Source organism: Sinocyclocheilus anshuiensis, unplaced genomic scaffold (assembly GCF_001515605.1).
Source record: "Sinocyclocheilus anshuiensis isolate Anshui unplaced genomic scaffold, SAMN03320099.WGS_v1.1 scaffold1658, whole genome shotgun sequence".
NCBI lineage: Eukaryota > Metazoa > Chordata > Actinopteri > Cypriniformes > Cyprinidae > Sinocyclocheilus > Sinocyclocheilus anshuiensis.
This window is the reverse complement of record NW_015547302.1, coordinates 211,532-224,563: the sequence shown is the minus strand read 5'-3', so window position 1 is coordinate 224,563 and position 13,032 is coordinate 211,532. Positions and strand designations below refer to the sequence as shown.

The following is a 13,032-nucleotide window of genomic DNA, read 5'->3' as shown; positions in this document are numbered from 1 at the left end:
TAGCGGTCAGTCGATGAATTGCAGTTTTAGTCACTTCCATGTTGGTTTCACGAGAGAGACCGGAAGGTTGAAAACCTTTTGATATGTCCGTCTTGAAAGGTTAATATATTAGTGAAAATGTTTTTTTTTTCTGTAGAGATTTTGAATAGCCTTTTTATTTTTATAAACTTTTTGGCCTCCCATCTTTCAGATGGTTCCAGCAAGGCAATAATCGGTACACTGGAGCTGCAGACTGGATCTACAAGGGAGGTTACTTTGACAGGAGGTACTCTGACCTTCCAGACATCTACTGATTCGGTTGGGAAGACTGAAAGAGTCTTGTGATTCATCCTTTGCTCTCCTTCACCCAATCCATATCATCTCCTCTCCTTGAGCTCTTTTCATTTTGTTCATCGGAATGTGAGATTCATGTGAACAGTTTTTGGACAAAGCCTCTCCACGAGTTCCACTCTTTACTAGAATCTGAAAATTTAGTGTGAATGGATTTATTTATTTTGAGAGGTAGGGAATACCTTAATTATTCACTGTTTTCTTTTTCATGTATGTTAGGTTATAAGTTAAACATTCTGTGCAAACCTCAGTATGTTTAGAAATTGCTAGTTTATGTACAGTATGTGCTAACCTACCTTTCCATGCGTCTCGCTAGTTACACTCAGGTGTTCAGTTTATGGGTACAAGTGGTTAGTGATGGCATCACTGCGATGCCATCTGTGATTTCTTTTTTTTTTTTGTCATTGTTGAAATGTGAGGCTGCTCAGAACCTATTAGGAGAGCATAATTTTGTGTTTTTGTTCAAACTAATGCTATTTTATCATCTCTATTATTTGCTTTTTTCCTTATCTCAGAAATATGACCTCTATTTGTGGTATGTATGATGTGCAGGAACTTCACAGTTAAAGATTCTGCCTGATTTTGAGTACCTGAGAATGAAAAGGAGTTTATTTTTATTTTGTTTTTCGAATTATCCCACCTTTGTTCAGACATTATGGTTATGTCTCACTGATAAGGCTCTTGGGCCATTTCTCACCATCTCCGTTGGACAGGGGAGTTTTCTAAAACTAATATTCTCATTCCTCACACGTTTAGAAATGTTTTAGATCTGTTTTGTTTTTGTTTGACAGACAAAAATGAAAGCTGCTGAAAGGGTGTTTTTTAATTGTTAAAAAGCTCTTATAACAAAAATCCTATTACATCCTAGCATTGATGTTTTGAGTGTTTATGGTTGCCAAAGTGACTTTGCTCTTGTAGAAATTAAAGCCATATAACTCGTCAGGAGTGCAATGTTGAGTGATACAAATTAAATGGAGGTGGGTGCTAATCTTTCTTTTTATTTCAGCACTTAATGGCTCACGAATGTCAAGGTGCTTCACCTTAGCCCACATATATTCACGTGTACCAAAAATGCTCAGAATGTGCTTCATTGTTCACATGCTTTTTGCCATACAGCAAATTTCATTCTGCAAGGACTAATTTTTTTTCCAGACATACAAATCATAGACGAGATGACCTCAGAGGATCATGAAAGACACCACTGTCTTTTATTTTGAAACTTTAAACAATACTGTGATTTTAACACACAAATTTCAGAAGCTATGCAAACATTGATGGGAATGTCTGTCTATGAATTGTACAATTTAATGTGTCAATAAGCTCCACTGTTTATGTAAAATACTTTGGTTGGCATTAGTGCAAAGGTGTCAAGCATGCTAGTACTTTTGCTGATGGTTTTACACAGTATTACTGGCTGTTTTGCACAACCTAAAATTGGTTAGGTGGAGACACAGGTGTATGTAACTGCAGTGATTAATAACACTGTTATCTAATTATTAGAAATGTTTATCATTCACACTTAATGGGAGTTCATCATCTGTTGTGTAGCACAAGAATATTTGTCTTTAATATGTTTCATGTAGTGCGTACAGTTCCAAAAGCCAAGCTTCGGGCCATAGCAAATAATTAACTACAATTTATTTCCCTCTGTATTGTATACACTATATTGTGGCATGTCTAAACATAAATTATTTAATCTCACTATCAATGCTTACTAGCAGTTAGAAATATCAGTATATTATTCCACCAGCTGCTAACGTAATGTCTTTTAAAGCCCTTGAAATCATGAGACATTAAAAAAGGACTTATCCCCAATTGTCTCATGATTTTGTGCTGTCAGCTGTGCTTATCAGCTATTCCTGTAGCAATCACATCAAGTTAATATACAAGTAAACCTGGTCACATTGATTGCAACTATGTAAAGCAATCATACACAGAATTTTCAAGTCATTCTGTCTGTGTTATTATTAAGCTGTTGATATTGGTCGTGACACTAAGGATTAATTGTTTCTGTTGTGAAACTCACTATTTCACAGATAGAAGCCCAAATTATACCGCTGTGGTGCTATGACGGCTTTACATAATTGTACATGAAGTATTGTGACTTTATACTATATTTGTATAGATCACGTGAAATGCATTTAAACTGTCTTATGAATCTGCTAATTTGTAAACTTGCCATATTAATGATATATGTGAGACCTCACTAAGAAACTTCAGTTTGCTCTTTTGTGTCTGAAGGGAATTGACAAGCATCAGTTCGAGATTTCTGACAAAACATTTGGGAGAAGCTTCAGCTTCAGGCATATGTTTGATGGTGGGAACGTTTGTGAAATATTACCTGTTTTTTTGCATTAATTTGACCTAAAATGTGAACTGATCTTTATCAAAGTCAATGTCATGGATAAAGAGGATCTAATTAAACTCATAACAGAAAAAAAAAAAAAAATGCTTTCTATGTCTTTATTGACCAAGCTGGTTCTGGTTTAGGAGTAGAATTATAAGATGATTTCATCATTTATTTGACAAAGAATTGCTAATGCTCAAGAAATAAACCTTTTTAAAGGGCTATATTGCTCCAAGGTCAGACAAATAGTGATCAAAGGACATTCATTTAGACTGTTACGTGGACGGGTTGTCTTTACACTAAATACAAAGGCATATAAAAGTAAAGAAGGTGACAAACAATTGGATAATAGCTGCTATGGATTTCTTCTCAGTTCAGTAGTCATAACTACAAAAAAACAAGACTTGTTTGAAACCTAAGGGAACAATGATTCAGCACTGAATTATTGAATTGTTCATGCAAGACAGAACAAGCTAGACAAGTAACATATTTGCCCAGCAAAGTGCAAGTAATTCGATCTAAAATGTTTTAACAGTGGTGAAAATGTAATTTAACACCTCTAAAAGGTTACACTTATCACTCCAGTCTGTCTTTGACAATTCTCATAACAGCGTTATTTGTGTGGGCATATCGACATGTGCAATCACCAATCAGAGCAAAGGATGAAGAAGCCTCCACCAATCGAACGTAAGCCCCGCCCCTTCTGCAAGTAGGGGACTAGAGGTTGGTCGACTCGACATCAGAAAAGTGAAAGAATTCTTAGAATTTGACTAGAAAGAGAGAGAAATGTAAGTTTTATGTTTGTCATATACCACAATCACCACACACATTCGTCAGTACTGCATTTATAGATGTGTAATGTAGAAGCCAGTGTTTTAAAGCATGGACCTTTTTTGTTTTAAATGGTTTCCTAAGTACTCGTAGTGTTAGCTTCGGGTTTAGCTGCGGATCAGTTGCTCATATAATCATAGATTAGTAACTAACTAATTTTATTCTCACTTCACTTTAATGATAATGTGATATATGGTCGTATATTATCACTTTCCTGTACATTTACTGCATTGAAATAGGCAACAGACTGATGCATCTCGGACAGTGATGCTCTAAGATAAGGATGCTAATCATTTGTGCTTGACAGTATTGTGACCAGGGATTGAAATTAACCTTTTCACTCACCAGCCGATTTGGCTTCTAAATTTTTAAGTTACCGGCCATTCATAACTGCTACTAGCCAAAAAAAAGACAGAAATACACGAACAGTTTGAGGCCGTCTACACTGGGCGTGACAAAGCGACCGTTGCAAATCATTTTGTCAGTACTAGGGGTGTGCGATATTGACAAAAAATAATATCTCAATATTTTCTGTGATTTTATCGATAAAGATAATTAGACGATATTTTGCTGAGTGTGTTATTGTGCTGATATCTTAGGGACGTCCTACCGTGGACAGCTGACTCCTAAAGTTTTTGATATTCTTCATATTCTGTGTGGTCAGTTCACAGCAGTGATAGAAATTAATCTTTTCCAATAAGTTTAAATTGATTTTTAACTTTTATGGGCATTCTTACCTTTATAAAGCCATTTTTTTTCTAAAAGTGTACATCATCTTTTGAGTCAAATTCTTACATTTAATCAGTCAATTATAATAATAATACATTTAGGCTGTTACTAAACAAATTAAATCAGTATCAATAAAATTAATCTTTACAGAAGTTGCATGCAAAAACAGCCAATATGGTGTCTAAAACGTAAGTCTCTTGATATTAACTTATTGTTTATTGAACTGTTGTATAAAATAAATATCACATTTGTAACCATGCTGATTTTTTAAGAAAAAACGTCACTCTTCGTGTGATATTGATTAACTATATGAATTGATATAAATATATACATTTTCTGCCTCCTTATCTTGAATTATGTGATCATTCTTAATGCATATTAATAGACTGAATCATGCAGTGAAAGAACCACTCTAAATGCGCACGCGCACTAAATCCTGTGTTGGTCTAACCAGACTTTCATCTCGTCGCGTATGCTTGCCTCTGTAGGTGTGTTTTGTTTAGCTTTTGCAATATACTCGATAATGTCATGATGTCTCACGAGTTCAGTATTTGCGCTAAACCTGCGCAGATTTGGCCTGCATGAACTTCCCCAAGAAATTAATGAGTGAACATAATTTACGAAAAGTAACCCGGCCGCCAAATTGGCTAGAGATTTGACAGCGTTACCCGCCACAGCTGATTTTTACCCGCATTTGGCGGGTGTTAATTTCAAACCCTGATTGTGACTAAAGTATTTGGTTAATTGTTATCAGTTTCTCTCCATGATTTATCGGGATTTGTGTGTATTAGCCGTTACTAAAAAAACAAACACTTGAATGATTATTAGACTGAAAGATTTCGTAATATATTATTATTGGTAATTTACCTGAATAACAGTAATTGTAGTTATTCTACATTCTATGAAGACGTAGTAAATAATAACTATACAGGCCTATATATACTCCACTTGAAATGTGAGGGATGTTAGTAGCTATATAAACAGAATTGATCCCTTACGAGAAATTGTGAAACTACTGTTTTATAGTTTACATTTGTTATAGTTTTGTTTATGCAGCACAAATAGCCAAATAATGAAAAAAAGTACAGTATTATAATTTAATATATTTTAAATATATATATTTTTTACTTCTATACATTATATAGCTGCTCAAAAATTGTAATTTCCCTCCCTGGGACAAAATTAACTTTACTTTCTTTGTTGCGACAGATGTCGTCGGGAGCTTTGTTCCCTAGCTTGGTGTCCGGATCCCGGGGCTCATTAAGCAAATACTTGGTGGAGTTCCGTGCAGGAAAAATGACCCTGAAGGGCAGCACCGTGACCCCGGATAAGCGCAAAGGACTTTTGTACATTCAGCAGACAGACGATTCGCTCATCCACTTCTGCTGGAAGGACAGATCCACGGGGAATGTGGAGGATGTTAGTACACGCTCATATAAACAGCTTTGAATATTCCAAATTCCTTTGTAATGCTGATCCTAAAAATATTTAAATTTTCTTTGTTCCTTTTACAAGGACCTGATCATTTTCCCTGATGACTGTGAGTTCAAGAAGGTCAATCAGTGCACCACGGGCCGTGTTTTTGTGCTTAAATTTAAAGCTGGCTCCAAAAGACTCTTCTTTTGGTTGCAGGTAGGCCAGGCTGAGAGCCTTCTGGCATCTGATATTGCCCTTTAAAAATGTATTGTAAATATTAACTGAAATACATCTTCTGCGATCATCCCTATTTGACCTTTCAGGAGCCTAAGACAGATAAAGATGAGGAGTACTGCAGGAAAGTGAATGAATACCTCAACAACCCACCAATACCTGGTACTCTGGGGAGTGGAGGCAGCAGCAGCCATGAACTGTCTGCTCTTGGAGGTATTTCTAAAGTATTTTTGTCCAATGCACTGATACCCTTCCTAAACACTCATCTTAAAGCTGAAGTGTATATTTTTTCTGTTATAATACACTTGGCACACACACACACACTTTGAGTTTTTCATTCCTTCCTTAATAATGATCATAGTGGTAGGCTTGAATGTTGGAAAGGAAAATAATTTATTGTGTTGAAAATTAGGTCTTGCAATTGTTTTCTTAAGAGTCTCACCACGGATACTTTAACATTATTCCCCAGGTGAAGGTGGCCTTCAGAGTCTTCTTGGTAATATGAGTCACAACCAACTGATGCAACTCATAGGACCAACTGGACTCGGAGGACTAGGTGAGTTATTATGCTGCTTTATTTTCTGATCTCTCTATGACAGTGTTGTTATTGTAAACAAAAGCTATTATTAAGCTATTAAAATTGTGTTTGGTAATTAAAATAAAGCTGAAATAAAAATAAAATAAAAACATAAATATTAGATATTACTAGAAATATTAGATATTAAACAAATGAATGCAAAAATGTTGCCTTGGCAACTAACTGAAATAAGTTTGTTGAAGTATTAAAATTACTAAAATCTGAAATAAAAATAAATGAAAGATAAATAGAAATATTTTAAAAACAGACAAAAATAATAAAATAACAAAAACACACAATATAATTAAAACTTAAAGTGCCCCTGTTATGGATTTTTGAAAATTACTTTTCATGCAGTGTGTAATGTAGCTTGATGTGAATGTAAAAATCTGCAAAGTAGTAAGTGCATCATAAATACGTTTATTGTCTCTCAAAAGAGTTGACTCTGAACCGCTGAAATTAGTCATTTTAAATTTGAGTCCTATTTCCGCAAAGTTCATATGTCACAAGTTAATACATTTGCATAATGCCCGCCTACGTTCTGTGTGGACATCCCGCGAAAAACAAACCTCAAACGCTGTAGCTTGTTCGTGTGGATAAAGTAATGTCGAGAAGACGCTGTGCTCTGCGCTGTGTAAATGATTTCGGTTTATTTTCACTTCCAAAGGATGAGGCTGTGAAGAATTAGTGGTTAAAATTAATCTTTACTGCAATACCACAACAGTATAATCCCAATGTTTTGCTGTGTTCCCGTCATTTCACTGACGACTGCTTCCCCAATCTCTGCGAGTTCATTACGGGATTCGTAAACCGGTTGTCCTTAAAAGATGAGTCAGTGCCCAGTTTGTTTGGACAGCTTGCTCCTCCGAATCACAACCTGTAAGTATGATTAAGTATGATTAATAATTGTTGCTGTAATGTTCTGTCCAGCGTGCAAAATATGTAGTTTTGTGTGTTGTGTTGTGAATACAGTCAGTGCAGCTGTTGGTCTCTCTGACTAACTCACGTTATAGTTCTGCTAATCAGCTGTGGGCCCGCTATTGTCTAGAAATGGGTTGATTAATATAGAATGTCTATATGGAGCAATACATTGGTTTACAAACTGCAGTGCTTTAGCAGTACTCTATGTCTGTGTTCGGCTAATGCATATGACATTATTGTTTAGGTCTTTAATACCAAGCTGTGGGTCCGGTTCGCTAACATAAGTGTAAATCAACTTTATCCCTTCTGATTCTTTATTTTTAGAACAGAGTGGAGCACTATCATTATTATAATAGGATGTATTATTGATAAGATAGGGGCACTTTAAACTAAAATTAAAATTGAAAACTGAAAATAAATAAAAGCTCATTCAAAACATTAATAAATAAATACTATTAATACTATAATGATAATAAATACTATATAAATAATACTAAATTAAGACTGCCATTTGACTGTTTTTTTGTCTTTTTTTTTTGTTGTTGCATTTTTGCCTTTTTTGTATAGGACAGAGGAGACTTAACAGGAAGCAATGTGTGAGAAAGAAGCGCATGCCATGTGTCAGAGCGCTGTCCATCACTGTTGACTCCAATACATTTTTGTCATCAGAATACACAAATACTTTGAATGGATGTCAGCTATACCAAAAATGCATTTGCTGCTATTCTGTCTACCAACAGAGGCTAACTGGCCCATCCTAACTAGCAAAATCTTGACCCCTTGTATCTTCTGATGATCAAATTGCATCTAAAATAAATAAGTTCCGTATATAAAGTACATGAACACAGACGAACATGCATAGCATTTTTACAAGGTTATCAGTGTAACATAATTCATTTTTATTTGGTCTGCAGGTGGTCTGGGGGCTCTGGCAGGACCAGGTCTAGCCAGCCTGCTGGGAAGTGGAGTTCCAGCTACTAGCAGCTCATCTTCCAGGTAACACCCGGTAGAAGCTTGGATGTGGCTGGTTGTACTAAATGCAGTGACAATTGAAATATTCTTCTTTCATCTTTAGCTCGCGAAGTCAGTCCACTGCCGTCACTCCATCATCCACCTCGGCCCCCACACGGCTCGGCTCCTCCCAAGTTCCAACCACACCCATGACCCCATCTGCAACAGTCGCAGCCTCACCCGCAGCCGCTCCCAGCACACCTGCAGGCCCTGCTCTCTCTGCCGGAGCCACCAGCCCATCTCAGCCCATCCAACTGAGTGACCTGCAGAGCATCTTAGCAACAATGAATGTGCCTACAGCAGGACCAGGTGAGATCATGATGTTAGTTCTATAAAACCACTGTAAGTAAAATCTAGGATTACATGCTGACATGTCAACTGTCTTTGTTCAGTGGACCTTGCCAGTGTTTTGACCCCTGAGGTCATGGCCCCTATTCTCACTAATGCAGAAGTGCAGCAGAGGCTCCTGCCATACCTCCCATCTGGAGAATCCCTCCCTCAAAGCACAGAAGAACTTCAAAACACTCTCACCTCGCCACAGTTTCAGCAGGTTTGACTATTGCATATAGTGATGTATAGAAATTGATTTTTTTTTATTGAAACACCCAAAGTTTTCATTTAGTCGGAAATCAAACACGAAAATAAAGTTAAATAAAAGGTTATTAAATTTACTTAACTGGGTAATTGAACTGTTTATGTTGTTCAGGGTGTCCTGTTCTCAGGTGATAAACCTGTTTATCTCCTGAGAACCTGTTTAAAATTCTTCAGCAATGAGTCACATTTTGATATGTCATCCAAAAACAATTTACATAATGCTACTCTAGCATCATTTTTGATCAGGTGAAGTGCGTCCTCACTGCTGACATGTTTATACCTGTAGCTAGTCCACATTTTGTGTATGAAATAGACACTGACAGAGTCAAAACGCAGAAGAAGTGCGTAGAAGTCAGAGAAGTGCTAATTAAATGTCATGGTTTCAGTCAATGATTTTGGCCAAAACCTTTTTTTTTTTTTTTACTATTTAGATTGAATATTTTTGATTGATGAAATTTTAGTACAGTGCCAATTGTCTACACTTAGTAAACTAATTTCAAGAACAAGTTTGTTAGCATATCTGCTCTTGGACATGATTATTTTTTAGAATAAATCTTCTAATATTCATCAGCACTCTTTCTGGGTTGTGTAGGCTATGAGTATGTTCAGCAGTGCGCTAGCATCGGGGCAGTTGGGGCCTTTGATGAATCAGTTTGGATTACCCACTGAAGCTGTAGAGGCAGCCAATAAAGGAGGTCAGTACATTTCAAATGTACACAAACTAATCTGGTTAATTCCAGCTGAAACACTTTCTAAACACCCTTGTTTATACTTTCACATGCATTTATATGCACATTCCTCTCTCCCCGACATCCTTCTGTTAAGTCTGTAGTTTATACAGAATGACCTTACAAGGGCAAAATTGGATCTAATCTAATGTATCTATCTAGACAATTGTTTTTGGTTAGATTTACATAAATCGCGTAATAAAAAAACTGAGACTTCAGGAAAGAAAAGGTCATACTTATAATGGATAGAATGGCTGAAGTTTTTCTAAATTTTTTGTAGATGTGGAAGCATTTGCCAAGGCCATGGAAGGTCAAGGGAAGTCGAACGAAGGAGGAGACAAGAAAGATGATGAGGACATGAGTTTGGATTAGGCAACTCTCTACATGAGCTGCCTTCATCAGTTGAACATTTCTTACTGTAGAGCTTCCAAAGCATCATGTTGTCAAGCTAAATGTGATGTTAAGGGTGATCTGTGTATTTTTATGTTAAAGGGACAGCGCACTCAAAAATGAAAATTCTGTCGTTTACTCACCCTTGAGTCGTTCTGAACCCATAAGATTTTGGTTTATCTTCAAAACACAAATTGAGATATTTTTAATGAAACCTGAGAGGTTTCTGTCCCTCAGTTGAAAATCCAGGTACCCAAAAGTCTAGACAAAGCAATATCTCTTCACAAGACTGGATTAAACTGCTTGATTCATAAGCATTAGTTTTACAACTTTTTCAGATGTTTTACTTCATTCATTCACCTGGACTTCTGTTTCAGAGATTAACCAAAGTCTTATGGGTTTGGAATGACATGAGGGTGGGTGAGTAAATGATAACAGAATTTTGGGGTGAGCTATCCCTTTAAACAACTAATCCTGTCTCAGTCGCATTGTAACAGAAGTAGCGACAGAAGTTTTTTTCCGTATTGTGATGTACATCAAAAATATGTACAAAATAGATAGGGTGAATTAGAGTGAATATGCCAAGTTTAATGTGCAGTGTGGTGCTTTCAACATTTCTGTTTGAGCAGCCTCACATAGCTACTTCTTGCTTTACTAATGGCATTGGGGTGGGACTAACCTGTGTCTGAACAATAGAAATGTATCATTTCTCTTTTAATCAAGTATTTTACTGTTATTAAAACCCTTTTCCAAATAAAGAAACTTGCATCAACAGGTAAATATTTTTTTGGCGTGTATAAATTGACAAAAACTTCACAGACGAGTGAAACAATTAAAGACATCTTTATAAATGCAAATAGAAAAAAATGACAAAAACAGCATCTACACAGCGCAACAGATAGGACCCTGTGAACAGTTCTGTCCAAACTAAAGCCATGCTCACACCGCCCAATAAACACCAACATACTGTGGTTTCCGGTTCAGTGTTAACCCTGTTGGCATTTAATCAAGCAGTGCAAACTATCTTCACATCATTCTATGACATACTGCTAAAATAGACAGTTTTGAAAAATAAATCTTTTGGAAGAAATTCATAAACACACTCACAAAAAACACAGTATTCTCATGCAGAAGGTCACAGGATTCCCTTACAGTGCTTGTACCCTTCCACATCCTCGAAGCTTCCACGACAGTATCACAGGAGTGAATGTGTTCACATACAGTGAGATTTCAATCAACATGTCACACGCTTTTCCAACCGGATCTATAGTCACATTCATAACGTGTCGAGGTGTGTGATTACGCCGTATCAAAAAGATTAAAGAGGCAAGATGTGTGAAAAACGGTATGGCAGCACAACCATACTGACAAATGTAATAGAAAAGGCACTTCATTCTTCAACGCCGAGTAAAGATTTACACTTTGAAGGAATAGTGATGTATGATTACCCACACTTCTCTCCAATTCAAATACCCTCTCATAGTTGATCATTTGTCTCAGAAATGTGAATTTTGACCAGTCTGAATCCCTGAGGGAAAGAAGCAAATGCACCATACAGAGCCATCATGTTAAAAAGACCACCACTAGATGGTGGCTACGTGCTTCTGTTTCTCAGTCAAAAAAAAAAAAAAAATTCCAAAATTCAGATGTAAAAACAATGTTGCATATTTCTGGTAATGCTGCACACTGTGATACTGTCCAGGTTCTGAAAGTAAACATAGGCCACTCCTATGGTGTATAAACATTTCCAAAGAAGAATATCAGAGATAAAAGATAAGACGATATTGTATGAACACTAACCAAGAAGACTCAGAAAGGTTAGGTCATATTCAACACTGCACAACACAAAACAGACTCACTCAGTCAAAGGAGGTGGCATTTCCTCTGTGACCAAATACACAACAGTTTAATATACAGATGTGGAGTTATTTGTAAAACCTACTGTACTGTTTGAATCGTGCTCAATCAATGTTGCACATAAGATAAATAGGACACAGTAGGATGCAAAAAAATTTAAAATTTCATCACTGTAATTGTCACAGCTGTGCATTGATACTGAAAAAACCATAACCTAAGACTTCTGTCAAGACATTCAAAAACACTTGCATCAATAAGAAAAGACAAGTGGTAAACAGTTCAGTTTCTCTAAACATTTGATTAACTGTTTAAAATGGCATTCACATATTCAAAATACTTCTTTACATTCAACACTACCTAAAATTCATTGCGGTGTGTCTAAAAGAACATTACATCACTGTTAAACCACAGCCAAGCTGGTAAATGTTAGATGACAAAAAAAAAGAGAGAGAGATAAAAGCACAATGTGCCCGTTAAATGTCATCTCTAACATAGAGTGCCTGGCTGGATACGCATCGGAATGCCACACATACCCGAAAACTCATCAAAAAGGGAAGAAGAAAAAAAAACCACCTATGTGAAAAGACATTAAAAATATATTCAGTATTCATAAATTATGAATTCTAATAAAATTAATGTCCATAAAATATTGCATAAATAAAGTTAGAAAAAGCTTTGATCTATGGTGGTTAATAAGCATCTGTGGTATTAAAAAATAAAAAGAAATAAATGGATAAAAATGATCAGTGCTTAAAGGAACACTCCACTATTTTTGAAAATAGACTCATTTTCCAACTCCCCTAGAGTTAAACAGTTGAGTTTTACCATTTTCGAATCCATTCAGCCGATCTCCTGGTCTGGCGGTAGCACTTTTAGCTGTAGCTTAGCATAGATAATTGAATCTGATTAGACCGTTAGCATCTCGCTAAAAAAATGACCAAAGAGTTTCGATATTTTTCCTATTTAAAACTCGACTCTTCTGTAGTTACATCGTGTACTAAGACCAACGGAAAATGAAAAGTTGCGATTTTCTAGGCCGATATGGCTAGGAACTATACTCTCATTCC

The 13,032-nt window shown here is 36.2% G+C and overlaps 3 protein-coding genes across 5 annotated transcripts in view; 2 read left to right on the top strand and 1 right to left on the bottom strand.

Annotated features, from left to right (window-relative positions):
* Positions 1–2,749, top strand: part of LOC107701722 (oxysterol-binding protein-related protein 2-like) — a 10,814-nt gene extending 8,065 nt beyond the window's left edge. The window contains exon 14 of the mRNA XM_016503799.1: positions 191–2,749. Coding sequence (XP_016359285.1) covers positions 191–293 — 103 coding nt within the window. The 3' untranslated portion in view covers positions 294–2,749. The remainder of the gene's footprint in view (positions 1–190) is intronic.
* A 632-nt stretch (positions 2,750–3,381) lies between these two features.
* LOC107701720 (proteasomal ubiquitin receptor ADRM1-like) lies at positions 3,382–10,879 on the top strand. 3 transcript variants are annotated; one of them, XM_016503798.1, is made up of 10 exons: positions 3,382–3,465; positions 5,447–5,656; positions 5,753–5,869; positions 5,977–6,100; positions 6,357–6,432; positions 8,298–8,381; positions 8,461–8,705; positions 8,789–8,946; positions 9,583–9,685; positions 9,999–10,879. In XM_016503798.1, exons 2-10 carry the CDS (start codon positions 5,447–5,449, stop codon positions 10,088–10,090), a joined length of 1,209 nt encoding a protein of 402 aa, XP_016359284.1. In that variant the 5' UTR covers positions 3,382–3,465; the 3' UTR covers positions 10,091–10,879. The 3 variants fall into 3 exon arrangements, with proteins under 3 accessions (XP_016359284.1, XP_016359282.1, XP_016359283.1); XM_016503796.1 differs by having other exon boundaries at positions 6,357–6,443; positions 8,300–8,381; XM_016503797.1 differs by lacking the exon at positions 3,382–3,465 and adding an exon at positions 4,661–4,725 and having other exon boundaries at positions 6,357–6,443; positions 8,300–8,381.
* Positions 10,880–10,903: 24 nt separating this feature from the next.
* Positions 10,904–13,032, bottom strand: part of LOC107701719 (CDK5 and ABL1 enzyme substrate 2-like) — a 12,030-nt gene continuing 9,901 nt past the window's right edge. The window contains exon 10 of the mRNA XM_016503793.1: positions 10,904–12,538. Within this exon, the coding sequence (XP_016359279.1) occupies positions 12,452–12,538 (87 nt within the window). The 3' untranslated portion in view covers positions 10,904–12,451. The remainder of the gene's footprint in view (positions 12,539–13,032) is intronic.